General features: G+C 41.1%; 1 protein-coding gene across 2 annotated transcripts in view; it reads right to left on the minus strand.

The window, feature by feature from the left end:
- BAZ1A (bromodomain adjacent to zinc finger domain 1A) overlaps window positions 1-12837 on the minus strand; it is a 94178-nt gene extending 81341 nt beyond the window's left edge. Inside the window, exons 1-2 of one of the 2 annotated variants that reach the window (XM_053889348.1) lie at window positions 12719-12837; window positions 12077-12247 (exon numbers count right to left, since the gene is read on the minus strand). In XM_053889348.1, coding sequence (XP_053745323.1) covers window positions 12077-12189 — 113 coding nt within the window. In that variant the 5' untranslated portion in view covers window positions 12190-12247; window positions 12719-12837. Of the gene's footprint in view, window positions 1-12076; window positions 12248-12718 lie in introns of those variants that run through there. The other variant, XM_053889347.1, reaches the window with a different exon arrangement.
- Window positions 12838-13145: the final 308 nt, after the last annotated feature.

Below are 13145 nucleotides of genomic sequence, written 5' to 3' on the forward strand. Positions count from 1 at the left end.
TTTTTATAAGAAGCATGTACTTGTATTATTTTTTTATAATCAACACATTTTAGAACAGAGAAGGTTATACATATGTAAAAGGGGTAACAATGATTGCCTCTAAGTGGTAATATGCAAGTAAATGTTTTTCCCTCTCTATACTTTGGTGTACTTTTCAATAATTATTTGTGACTGATACAATTCACTATTCTCTAACTTTTTCTCCTTCCTGAAATCTCCCTTTTCGTTCTGTCATCATTCTAAAAAGTATTAAGACTACTATATGTTTACTTCCTGATTAGTATATCTGTAGAGGTTATCCCTAGTAGTCTGATCTCCAAACAAGATTTGAGGTAATTCCATTAACCTGGTTTCATTTGTATATTCGTCTGCAGAACAAAATTGAAATCTATGGAAATAAAGAGAACTAATCCTATCTTAATATAAATGGGATCTAAAGAGGTTACCTGCATACATCAAGTTACATGATTTTAATTTAGTACAAAAAAGATTCTTTTGAAGTCTGCACCTTTTAGTAGAGGAGATAATGGATATATACCATTAAAATTAAAATTACAAAGTGATTAAAAGACAGAAGCAGATATCTTTTGGGAGTTCAGAGGAAGGGAAGGAGGAGAGATAGGCAAAAAAGATCAAGAAATACCAGAACGGATTTGAGGAAATAGTGTTAAAAAGTTAGGTTGTAAAGGAAAAGTAGAGTTGAAGAAAGAAATGTCAGAGAAAACAAAGATGAATGTAATCTGGTTCTCATAATCAAGAAAATCTATGCCAAATAACTAATTTATTAGCTAAGAAATTGACAACAGATATACCCAATAAGTGGTTATAAATGGTGCAGAACAAAATGAACGAATGGATGGATCTTGAAAGAGCTCTTAAGTTTTACTTCCTAAAAACACAGTTCACTTAGAAAGCTTTATATAAGTTGTCAATTTTTTCCTGTTGGAACAAACATATCTGTAAGACTCAGCTTACCAAGCCAACACACCTATTGTGTACAACACACCTGTTGTGAATGTGTACAATTAGCACATGATGTACGTAAGGTATACTTTTATTAATTTAAACCATACTTAACACTACCTAAGTAAAACATACTTCAAATCTAGGTATCTTACATTAACTAGTCTCCAAACCAGAGCTAATAGAAACAGAATGCTAGCCACACATATAATTTTAAATTTTCTAGGGGTTGCATTTAAAAAATTTTAAAGAGAAACAATCTTTTTATATATTAATTAATTTTATATATTTAATCTAATACATCCACAAATGCTTTATTTCAAATCTGTAATTAATTTTAAATTCTTCAATGTGTAAATATTTTAAATTCTTTTTTTTTTTGTACTAAGTCTTCAAAATCCAGTATATATTGTGCCTTTATTGCACATCTTAATTCTGATTATCAAGTTCTTAATAACCCCCATGCCAAGTAATGGCTCCTGTGTTGCACAGCACAGCTCTAGCTATAGTGATTAGGTATCTGGTAGGTCATGGGGTATTTGGTGTCATGTCAGGGAGACAGGGTACTGAGCTGCGATAAACACTAATTAGATGAGTTGACATTGTTCAAAATACCAAAGAGAGCAATGGCACAAGTGCCACAAACCTCCACTAAACTTGTTACCATGCAGAAAAATAGGATCGTTAGTAACCATTGTTATATATACAGCTGTCTTTCTATACTCAGGTTTCCACCTCCTCTGGCAAAGTGTTTGTACTATTTGTTGTTCCTGTGTCTATCTACTCTGCAAAGTTGTTATATTACAGTCCCGTTGTGCACAAAGATCTACACTCAGGAAGAGGGTGACCGAGTACACTACACAGTGGCCGTTTTAAAGCAAGCAAAAAAAAAAAAAAAAAAAAAAGCCCAAGGGCTATTTCTCCCTATCCATCACCCCTTAGCAGCATGGCACCAGCATGGCACCATCTCTGACATTTTACACCTTCACTTTTTCACACTGCTGTAATTCCACTCTTCACTCATTTTTCACACACATTCAAGTATGTAGGATTTTGTTAATAATAGTGAACTCCTGGGGGTAGGTTACAGTGACTCTTTAATTTCTATAAGAACATAAAATCATGAAAATTTTATAGGAAGCACATTTTTCCATTGTGAGCAAAAATTTATAAAGTACAAAATCCTGTTTTATATGAATATGTTTAGGCAAATGTAGACTATTACGTCTACAATTTATTAGTACATTAGTACATTCCTTCAACAATCTTCTTTACCAGAGATGAGCATACTACTCGCCTGGAGGCCAAACCTAGCTTTCCAACTGTTTTTGTAGTTTTACTGGAACACAACCACACCCATACCTTTAGGTATTGTCTATGACTGCTTTGTCACTAACTCCTATGGAATTGGATAGGTACAACAGACACTATGACCTACAAAGCCTAAAATGTGATTATATCTGGCCCTTTAAGAGTTTGATGACTTCTGCTCTTTTTCTTTCTTTCTTTTCTTTCTTTCTTTCTTTCTTTCTTTCTTTCTTTCTTTCTTTCTTTCTTTCTTCTTTCTTTTTTTTACTGGAAGGAGTGACAAAGAATTATAGTCATCTTCAATGCACAATTCCTGCCTGGAGAGCATTTTCATTCTGACGAGTCATTAATAAGAACAAAATCCTCTGCTTACTTTTATAGTACATCTGATGTTGGGAAGAATTTTCCACAGATTACTTCTGGTCCCCATACATTTTTTTTTTTTTAATTTACATCCAAGTTAGTTAGCATACAGTGCAATAATGACTTCAGGAATAGAATCCAGTGATTCATCCCCTGCATATAACACCCAGTGCTCATCCCAACAAGTGTCTTCCTTAATGCCCCTTGACTTTTCCATTATTTCTTAAGGAAAACTTGCTTCTGAGTTAGCAGGTCGACTATTGGCAAGAACACACCTCTAATTAATGTAAATTCAACCAATTCTATGGTGAACAAACTAAGGAACAAAGAGCAACATACTGTTAAAACTTACAAGGTTATTTGGAAAACTAAAAATCTAGTAGAATAAGATTAAGAATGAAGTGACATATAGAATGGCTAAAATTCATAACACAGAAAACAACAGATGTTGGTGAGGATGTGGAGAAAGGGGAGTTCTCTTACACTGTTGGTGGAATGTAAACTGGTACAGCCACTCTGGAAAACAGTATGGAGTTTCCTCAAAAAGTTAAAAATAGACTACTCTATGATCCAGGAATTACACTACTAGGTATATACCTAAAGGATACAAAAATACTGATTTGAAGGAATACATACACCCAGATGTTTATAGCAGGATTATCAACAAAAGCCAAATAATGGAAAGAGCCCAAATGACTCTGATGAATGGATAAAGAAGAGGTAGTATGTATGTATTACACACACACACACACACACACACACACACACACACACACACACACAGGAATATTACTCAGCCATCAAAAAGAATGAAATCTTACCATTTGCAGTGACATGGATGGGACTAGAGACTATTATGCTAAATGAAATATGTCAATCAGAGAAAGACAAATACCATATGATTTCACTCATATGTGTAATTTAAGAAACAAAGCAAATGAACATAGGCAGGAAAAGAGAGAGACAGGCAAACCCTAAAACACACTCTTAACTCTAGGGAATAAACTGAGGGTTGCTGGAAGGGAGGTGGGCAGGGGATGGGTTAAATAGGTGATAGGTATTAAGGAGAGCACTTGTGACAAGCATTGGGTGTTGTAAGTGATGAATCACTGAATTCTACACCAGAAACTAATATTACACCGTATGTTAACTAACTGGAATTTAAATAAAAACTTGAAACTAAAAAAAAAAATAAAAAATAAAAACAAAAAGAATGAAGTGACATAAAAACCAGAAGCCAAATATAATTTAGAAAAGGTAAACACGAAGTGTACTCTACTTAAGGGACAAAACTGTATCAACTAGACATAAGAAAGACCCAGCACAATACTGCATAAAAGATCTAAAGGACATAAACTCCTCTGTCCATAAAAATAATTAGTATAGCAGAGCAATGCAGCCACAGGTTAAAAACGAACATAATTCCTGATTTAAACAGCATGCAATATACAAGAGATGGAAAAGTACAAATCATAAACTTAGAAAAGTAGTAACTGCTGTTAAGACAGGATAGATTGTTGTATTAATTTCTTCTACTGACAGGGTTACAAAAGCAGGAGATTAAGAGATCTTGGGCATGGCTGACTTAACATGCCTTATGTTATACAGAAAAAAATCAGCTAGATGATTCAGCTAGATGAAAATTACATTTATTACATTTATCCACAAATGGTCAGGGGAAAAATTAGATTAATTAAAAATATAATGTTTACTTTTAAAAAACATTTAATGAAATATTACTCTGCAGTTTACTTAGCACTGCCTCAGACTTAGATAATGACACATAAGGCAGACTCCTGAAATCTGCTGATGCACCAAGGTGGGGAACAGCAATAAAGGCTTTTTGTATCTAGAGACTAAAATCTTAAATAGAAATCAACAAAAGTGAAACATTATGGTAGCTTAACAGAAGTCCTAGCTTAACAATAATGAATGTGAAAAAGACAAATTTTACGTGAACTGCAACTTCACACTTCTAAGAGTTTTTATAGTTTCCTTAGCTTAAAAAGTATCTTTAGAGCACCCTCTGCTAAAAATGTCATTTTTCTCCATTCTGTGTCTTGATAGTTCCATCTTTCAGGACCCAACTCAGATGTTCTCTCCTTATTTGAAGGCTGTTATCAGCTCCATTTTCTATGCTCCCATTACACTGGCTCCATAGCATATATGTGATTTATGCCATTGTGTTATACATTCATTTCTCACTAGAGGGACAAATTATCTCAATATCTCCAGACTCTCCAAAGCATAGTGTCAAAGAGTAATAAACAAATGTACTCTCCACTGGCAGTCCACATTTATTTCTGTGTGTATCTAGATAGAGAAAAGTACACACATATGAATGTGAAGGAGAGGAAGAGTGTCTGAATCTCAGCTTACCACTTGCAGAATGTGACTCTAAGTTACACAACCTTACTGAACCTGGTTCCCCTCTATAAAATGGGGATATCTTCCATGAACAGTTAATATGAACATTAAATACGATAATAAGATAATACTGGTTGCCCAGCATATTGTATGTACATGCAATAAATAGTATCAATTCTAACTGCTCAGGTACCATATTTGCAAAGAGATCCTAGAAAAATACACAGAATAACTAGTGTGATAGAGGAACAATGTCAGGAGAACAAATAAAAGACTTGAGAATCTTTGAAGAAAAAGTTTGGCATTGGTAAGGGTAGGAAGAGGGATTAGCTGCAAAAAGATAACCAACGAACTCCCAAAACCCAACTAGGATGACCCAAGCATAATATCTTACCAGCTGCTCAGTGGTAGACTGTCTGCAAAGAGGGTTGAAGGTATGCAGCCTCCTTAGAAATATGACTTGATACTTGTTTCTCACAAGAGGTGGAGTTTATTTCACCGCCTCTTTAATCTGGGCTAACCCCTCGAGATTAGCTTTGACCAACATAATACAGAAATGACACTGAGAGACTTCTGCTCTCACCCTGTTGGAACCCTGAGACCAGCACCTAAAGCAGTCCATATTAGTCTATTTTTTTCATTTTAATTTTTTAAACATTTTTTCAAGTTTATTTATTTTGAGAGAGACAGAAAAAGTGCGAGTGGGGGACAGGGGAGGAAGGGAGAAGGAAAGAGAGAGAAAGAGAGAGAGAGAGAAAGAGAGAGAAAGAAAGAGAGAGAGAGAGAGAGAGAGAGAGAGAGAGAGAGAGAGAGAGAATGAATCCCAAGCAGGCTCTGTGCTGTCAGCACAGAGCCCAACATGGGGCTCAAACCCTTGAAACTGCAAGATCAGGACCTGAGCTGAAACCAAGAGTCTGATGTTTAACAGACTGTGCCACCCAGGCGCCCCCATGTTAGTCTTCTGAAGATGAAAGACCACATGGTCAGAAAAGCCATCCCAGTATTGATATATCATCACATTGTACACTTTAAATATCTTATAATTCTATTAGTCAATTATATCTCAATGAAGTGAGAAAACACACACACAGGAAAGAAAAGCAATCCCAGCTGAGGTCCCTGACCTATGACTGAGGCTACCTCTTACTCTAACCAGCCTCAGCCTAACCTTCAACTGATTATAGCTAAATGAGCACAGAGACCAGCAGAAACCACACTGACAATCCACAGAATAGCGAGCAAATAAAATGGACGATTATTTTGGACCACTAAGTTTTAGGTTGGCTTGTTACACAGTAACTGATAGACATATTCTGCCTGAAAAAAGAATGTATTAACACAAAACATGGTAGCCTACTAAGTGGATGAAAAGTAAAACTCAAGGGTAGCCTGGGTGGCTCAGTCAGTTTAATATCCGACTTTGGCTCAGGTCATGATCTCATGGTTTGTGGGTTTGAGTCCCGTATCAGGTTTGCTGCTGTCAGTGTGGAATCCACTTCTGATCCTGTCCCCCCACCCTCTTTCTGCCCCTCCCCCACTCGTTCTCTCTCTCTCTCTCTCTCTCTCTCTCTGTCTCTCTCTCAAAAACAAACAAAAAAGTAAAACTCAAAAAGAAAAGCATTTAGGAATCTGTTCTACCATCTAAGAAAAAAAAGACTCCTGGACCCAAATATCTGGAACGTGTAGCAGATTTACTTCTAAAGGGGAGCTGAAAATCTAATTTGAAGACAATAGTTATGAAGATTACCCAACTTTCCTTAAAAACTTCATGCTCACGGGGCACCTTCGTGGCTCAGTCAGTTAAGTGTCCGAGTTCAGCTCAGGTCATTATCTGTCATTATCTCATGGTTTGTGGGTTCTAGCCCCGCATCAGGCTCTGTGTTGACAGCTCAGAGCCTGGAGCCTACTTAAGATTCTGTGTCTCCCTCTCTCTCTGACCATCTCCTGCTCACACTCTGTCTCTCTCTCAAAAATAAATAAAATATTTTTTTAAAAAAAGACTCCATGCTCACTAAACGGCCTTCAGATAATAATCAGATTCCATGCATAGCTGGTCTGTATGGACATCTTCCCCCCACTGTAAACTAATGGATCCTAGTCTATACATTTAATATCTAAAGCTTAATCACTGGGCATATGGCAAAGAAGTCAAATGTCTGAGCAGACAACAGAAAGTGGTGCCTATGGAAAGATGTAGGCAGCAAGCTTGAATTCGAAGCAGGGCCCTACGTTCTTGTTGCACATTTCTGCAAGCTCAACAAATAATAGGAAGAATTCTCCCTAATATGTATCATGCAGACAGTAAATAAGAATATAAACTCTAGAGTCTTAGGGGAGTGAAAAGTCTAATCTCACCAACTGTTAGATACATGGTTTTTGACACTGATCTTAGACTTACTCTCTTTATCCCAAATCCAGTTTCCTCATCTGTAAAAGAGGGTTGCTGAAAGGACTGAATTAACAAATGAGCTGATGAACCATGAAAATCGGGTGCTTTATAAACCAGTTAAACACCTTTCAATGGAAAGCCAGGTTGAAGCATAAGCTGGTCTGTCACTGACAAAGAGATTCCTACTTTTTGTATGAAAAGTGTAATTCACTCAAAGATGGTAAACACATTCCAATACCAAGGGGCTAAATAGCTAAAAAAAAAAAAAAAAGTAATTTTATTTAGGAGATTAAGTCATTGGGTAATACAACAAATCATCTTCCTAGCCTACAAATCCAGAATTTCTAGTATTCAGATCTGACTGCTTCATTTTTAACAATCCACAGCCCAAAATAAAAACAAAATTGTCAGCTAACCAAATTACAGAACAAATTTTTATCTTATCTAATAAACCGAAGTACATGCTTTATTCTGTTCTTTGCCTACAAGCTCAGTTTTATTTTTTGTTTTTTGTTTTTTTTTGTGTGTGGTTTGGGGGGGGGGGATAAAATCTTTTTTTAAGTATAATTGACACACAATGTTACATTAGTTTCAAGTGTTCAACTTAGTGATTTGACAAATTTATACATTATGCTATATTCACTACAAGTGTAGCTACCATCTGTCCCATAACACTGCTATTACAGTATCACTGTATCGCATAGTTTTTTTTTAACCTATTTTTTCTAGATTCCACATATAAGAAAGGTCATTGGTCTGACTTATTTCACTTAAACAAGGTTAATCCATGTTGTCTTCAATGGCAAGATTTCATTCTTTTTATGACTGAGTAATATTCAATTGTGTATATACCACAATTTCTTTATCCATTCATCCACTGATGAACACTTAGGTTGTTTCCATATCTTGGCTATCACAATGCTGCAACGAACATGGGAGTGCATACAGATTTCCAAATTAGTGGGTTTTTAAAATTTGGATAAATATGCAGAAACAAGAGTTGTTGATCATTTGGTAGTTCTATTTTTAAGTTTTTGAGGCACTTTCATACTGTTTTCCATAGTGGCTGCACCAATTTGCATTTCTACAAACTGCACAAGGGTTCAGTTTTCTCCACATCCTATCCAGCAACTGTCTAGTTGACAATAGTCTAGTTGATGCTAGTCTTTTTGATAATAGCCATTCTAACAGGTTTGAGGTGGGATCTCACTGTGGTTCTGATTTGCATTTCCCTGATTAAGGGTATATAGTGTCTTTTAATGTACCTGTTAGCCACCTGAAGCTCTCCTTTGGAAAACTATTTATTCAGATATTCTGCCCATTTTTTAGTCAGGTTTTTTTTCTTATTGGGTTGTAGGAGTTCTTTATAATTTGAAAATTAGCCCCTTATTGGATATATAATTTGCAAATACTTCCTCCCATTCAGTAGGTCACCTTTTTGATGTTTTCCTTCGCTGTGCAGAAGCTTTTTAGTTTGATATAGTCCCACTTACTTACATTTGCTCTTGTTGCTTCTGCTTTCAGTGTTGGATTTAAAAAAATCATCGCCAAAAACTATGTCAAGGAGCTCACTGCTTAGGAGCTTTCTTCTAGAAGTTTTATGGTTTCAGGTCTTACTTTCAAGTCTTTAATTCATTTTGAGTTTATTTTTGTATAGAACACAAAAACAATGGTCCAGTTTCATTCTTTTGTACCTTAGCTTATCATTTGCCTACAGTTAATGTGCTATTTTTAATGAGTCTTCTTTACTTATGGAAAGCAGGTCAAACAAGAGTTAGCAATTAGTTAAAGAGCATGTAGTTCAAACAAAAAAAAAAAAAAAAGAAGGGTTTGTACTGTATAATCGCTAAGGATCCATTCTGGTCACAGTCCCTGACTCAAAAAATTCTTGGTCTAGGAAAAGAGAAAATTTGAGGCAACAAATGTATTGTATTAGCATGCAATAATAGATCTTACACTAGATAAAATGGAGGGTTGATCATTGCTGCCTAGGACAAAGGAGAAAATATTAGACTATTTTATCAAGTAAGATGAAGACAGAAAACTATTTAACAATTAAAAGGTCACTGGGAACCTCTACTAACCAGAGTCAGAGGGAAAAGTTACTTTGCACTGTGTTGCAAAAAAAAAAAAAAAAGGGGGGGGGGGCAGGGAAGTGTAGAAACTCTCTTTGAGACTGATTAAAACAGAAAAAGTTATACTTAAATCAAAAACCTGAGCAAATAGGTGAGCATAGTGGTCTTTACACAAATACAAAAGACAAATATATTCATTTAATGCACTTAAAGGATAATCTTCAAACAAATTCACATAAGCCAATTGGTGGCTTAATGAATGAGTGAAAACAGGTTTCCTTCTCCAGACTTGCACCAAGGGTCAGATTATCATAATACTAAGGATCACCATATACCATACACCATGAATGCAATTTTGGAAAGATCTCTCTGTAATCATCTAAAAGAAAGTATTACAAAATGTAACACAATTAAATGTCAGTCTTCTTCCAATTTTGCCAATTCAAAGTCACAAAGATTAATACCTAAGAACACTAGTAGCTCTGCTTTGTTCAGGGTAAATGATATTAAATATCTTTCCTCCAAAACCAATGGTCTCTCCTGAACTGCTTATAAATTCCAAAAACCCAAACACTTCAGCACAGAGAAAACAAAAACCAAAAAATCAGCTATTTAGAAAAATCTGTTAATGTTACAAGGCTACAAAGGACACAGTTCTTATAATATTAGTGGAAGGTAGTAGGTTTGGGATACCAAAAAATGTATTTCAGCATTTCAGATTTCTCCATGATTATAGTAAGTCATCAAGAACCAAAGTATATAAAAAGTTTAATTCAAAAAGGATACAGCCATAGTCATGCTCCCTTCTGAAGTGAGAAAAGCTTCTTAAAAAGAGAAGATTGCTCATATCAAGGGAGAAAAGTTTGAAACTTAAGCCGGTTTTCCATTTTGTTGGCACTTTTAAGTACAATTGTTTTTAATTGGGAATTATTACCAAGGATTTTAACTTAAAATGAAAAAAAAAAGTAAAGAAAGAAAAAGGAAAGAAAGAAGAGAGACATCATCCTTGTCAAGTTACCTAATCCAAATTCACTTAAGTAGTTACAAGAGTGAATATTTGAGTAACAAAACAAGTCTGTACAGGAGCTGAGTTAAGATGTACACTCCTATATAAAAGTACTGTCTGCTGAAAAACTTCTCTAGATATAACATGTTCATGTGTGACTCTTGCTCTGGAGCCGAAGAAAAAAGAGAAGCCTTACTTAAAATAAAAGCTCAAAGGAACTGACTTTTCTAACTTCACTACTCATTTCTCAGACAGGTGCAGACTTTGCCTAAAGCCCTCCCTTGATCACAAAGCCCCCACTCCGAAAAGGTGCCTCCTACACACAATTTATTTGGTTGCTATAACACTTGGTTTCTAAGCCACAAAGAGATTCCTTCTGAGTGGAGAGAATAAAGGGAGCATAAGAAAAAGGGAGGATCAGGCTCCTTCATTGACTGACCAATTCAGGTTCTCACTTGGAGATCCTGTTTTAAACATACATCTCTAAAACACCCCGGGTGTTTGGTGTCACGGGACAAGGGGATCTCCTGGGATAAACCGGGCGAGGTACTGAAGATTTAGGAGTTGAAACTACACACGCAGCAGCTCCGGATTCTTATCAAAACAATAGCGAGTGGCACATGTCAGACAGCCCACATGCGCAGGGGGATAAAGAGGAGACTGGCTGAGGCTGGAGTTGAACTTGTCTTAACCCCCTCCCCCAACGCCCACCTCCGCCCTCGGGGCTACGCGAAAAAAAGTGATAACTAGGGGTGCCCAGCGCCCGGCTCTCTCCCCCCGTCTTTCTCCCTCCCCCCCCCCCCCCCCCGCCCCCGCCCGAACCCGACTTCTTCCTCACCAAGGTCTCCCGGGGGCGGAGACGCTGAGTTCTCCGGGGCCGGGAGTTAGTCACCAAGAAGAGGCGGTGACAGAGCGCTCGGCTCGCGTCGCACACTCCGAGGCCTAGCCTCACCGGGCGAGAGCCCGCCGGTGGAGCCCCTCGTGTCCCGCCCCCCCCCACCCCCGCCCCGCCGGGGAGCCCACTCCCTCTCCGAGTCTCAACTCCGCTCCCTCCCTCCCATCTTCTCCTTTAGGCAGCTAGCTCCAACGTTCAGTCTCCACTCCCGACCGAGGAAACGACGCCCAGTCCGGCCGTTTCCTGCCCCCGGGGGCGGGGATTCCCTCCCCGGGGCCGGGGGACGGCGGCCCCGTGCCGGTGACCCGAGCGGGGATCCCCTCGGCCGCCGGGCGGGGATCCCGGAACTGGCCCCGGAGTGCGCGTGTGGCCGAGGCGGGGAGGGGCGACGCGGGGAGTTTCCGCTGCCCGGCGGCCGGGCGGCAGCGGCGGCTGGAAGCGGTCCCCACCGCCGGCCGAGGACTCCAGCCTTCTCGGCCCCGGCCCGCTCTCCCCACGCGCGCCAACGGCGGGTCGCGCCGCCCGGGAACCCCGCGCAGTCACCGTCGGGCTGGGCGGGGGGGTGGGCAGAGAAACGCGGGCCCGCGGCCAGCCGTCACTTTCAAGTCGCCCCGCCAGAAGCCCAAAGCGAGCAAAAGAAGAGACAAAAGGACGCTGGGGAGGGAGTCCCCACACTCCCTCGCACCCCCCGCGCCCGGCCCGGCCCTTACTCGTAGTGGCGGAAGATCTCGTTGGTGACTTTACAGTAGAAAACTTCCTCGTCCGGCCGCAGGTCCGCGGGCGGCTTCTGTCTCACAAACGGCTTTCGGTGTAGCAGCGGCATCTCCTGTCCGCCGGCGGGCTCGCCCGGACCCTCTGCCGCCCGCGTCGGCCCCGCTTCCCTATCAAAATTGGAGGGAAAAGAAAGCCGGTAAGGTGGGGAGCGCTCGGCGGCGGCGTGGGCCGGTCCGCGCGCCGCGGGGGAGCTCGACTGCCTTTTGTGTGACTGACGCGCCGCGGCTGCCACCGGGGCCGAGGTCGCTCCGGCAGCTCCTGGGGTACTGAGCGAGCCGAGCCGCCGCCTCTGCCCTCCCAGCGCGCCCCACCTCCGCACGCCCGGCGGCCGGCTCACAATGGGGCCGCACGCCCCGCCGCGGGCGGGCGGTGCGGGGACGGCGGCGGCCCCCTCCCCCAGCGCCGGCTCCCGGCCCGCCGCCGGGCTCGCAACGTGCTTGGCGCGCAGCCGGCCGGCCCGACGCCGCGAGGAGCTCGCTGCGGGCGGACCCCGGCGCCGCTCCGCTTTGTTCCCCCGCTCGCTTACACTTCCCTGCCGGCGCCGGCCGGCTTGCGAGCGACCACACGGAGCCCCTCACCTGCGAGCACGCCGACTGCCACCTCTCCACCTTTTCAACTACAAGGGCAGCGAGGGGAGGCTCTGTCCTCCCGGGGGGTCGCCTCTCGCCGGCCGCGCCGCGCCGCCGGCCGCCGCTTGTCTCGCTGCCACGGCCTGGCTCCGCGCGGGGGATCGCGTCCCACCGCCACTTCCCCGCCTCTCGGAGCTCCTGGGAAGTTTCTGATCTACTTTCGGCTCAGAAGGAGGAAGAGCTTTTGGGAGGAGCTTTTCACTTCTCGCTTCTACCTTTTTATTGGCTGCTCGATGACTTTTACAGCCTGTCACTGATACAGGAAGAGACGGCGGAGAGCCTGGGAGAGCTACATTATTAATTAATGGAGCAACCCCTTGTGTAGAATCAGAAGCATCCTCCATGTTTGAGATTATCAGCCAAGAGATCTAGGGAA

The sequence above is a fragment of the Panthera pardus genome, unplaced genomic scaffold (genome assembly GCF_024362965.1).
Source record: "Panthera pardus isolate Hobbes unplaced genomic scaffold, ASM2436296v1 HiC_scaffold_24, whole genome shotgun sequence".
Classification (NCBI taxonomy): domain Eukaryota; kingdom Metazoa; phylum Chordata; class Mammalia; order Carnivora; family Felidae; genus Panthera; species Panthera pardus.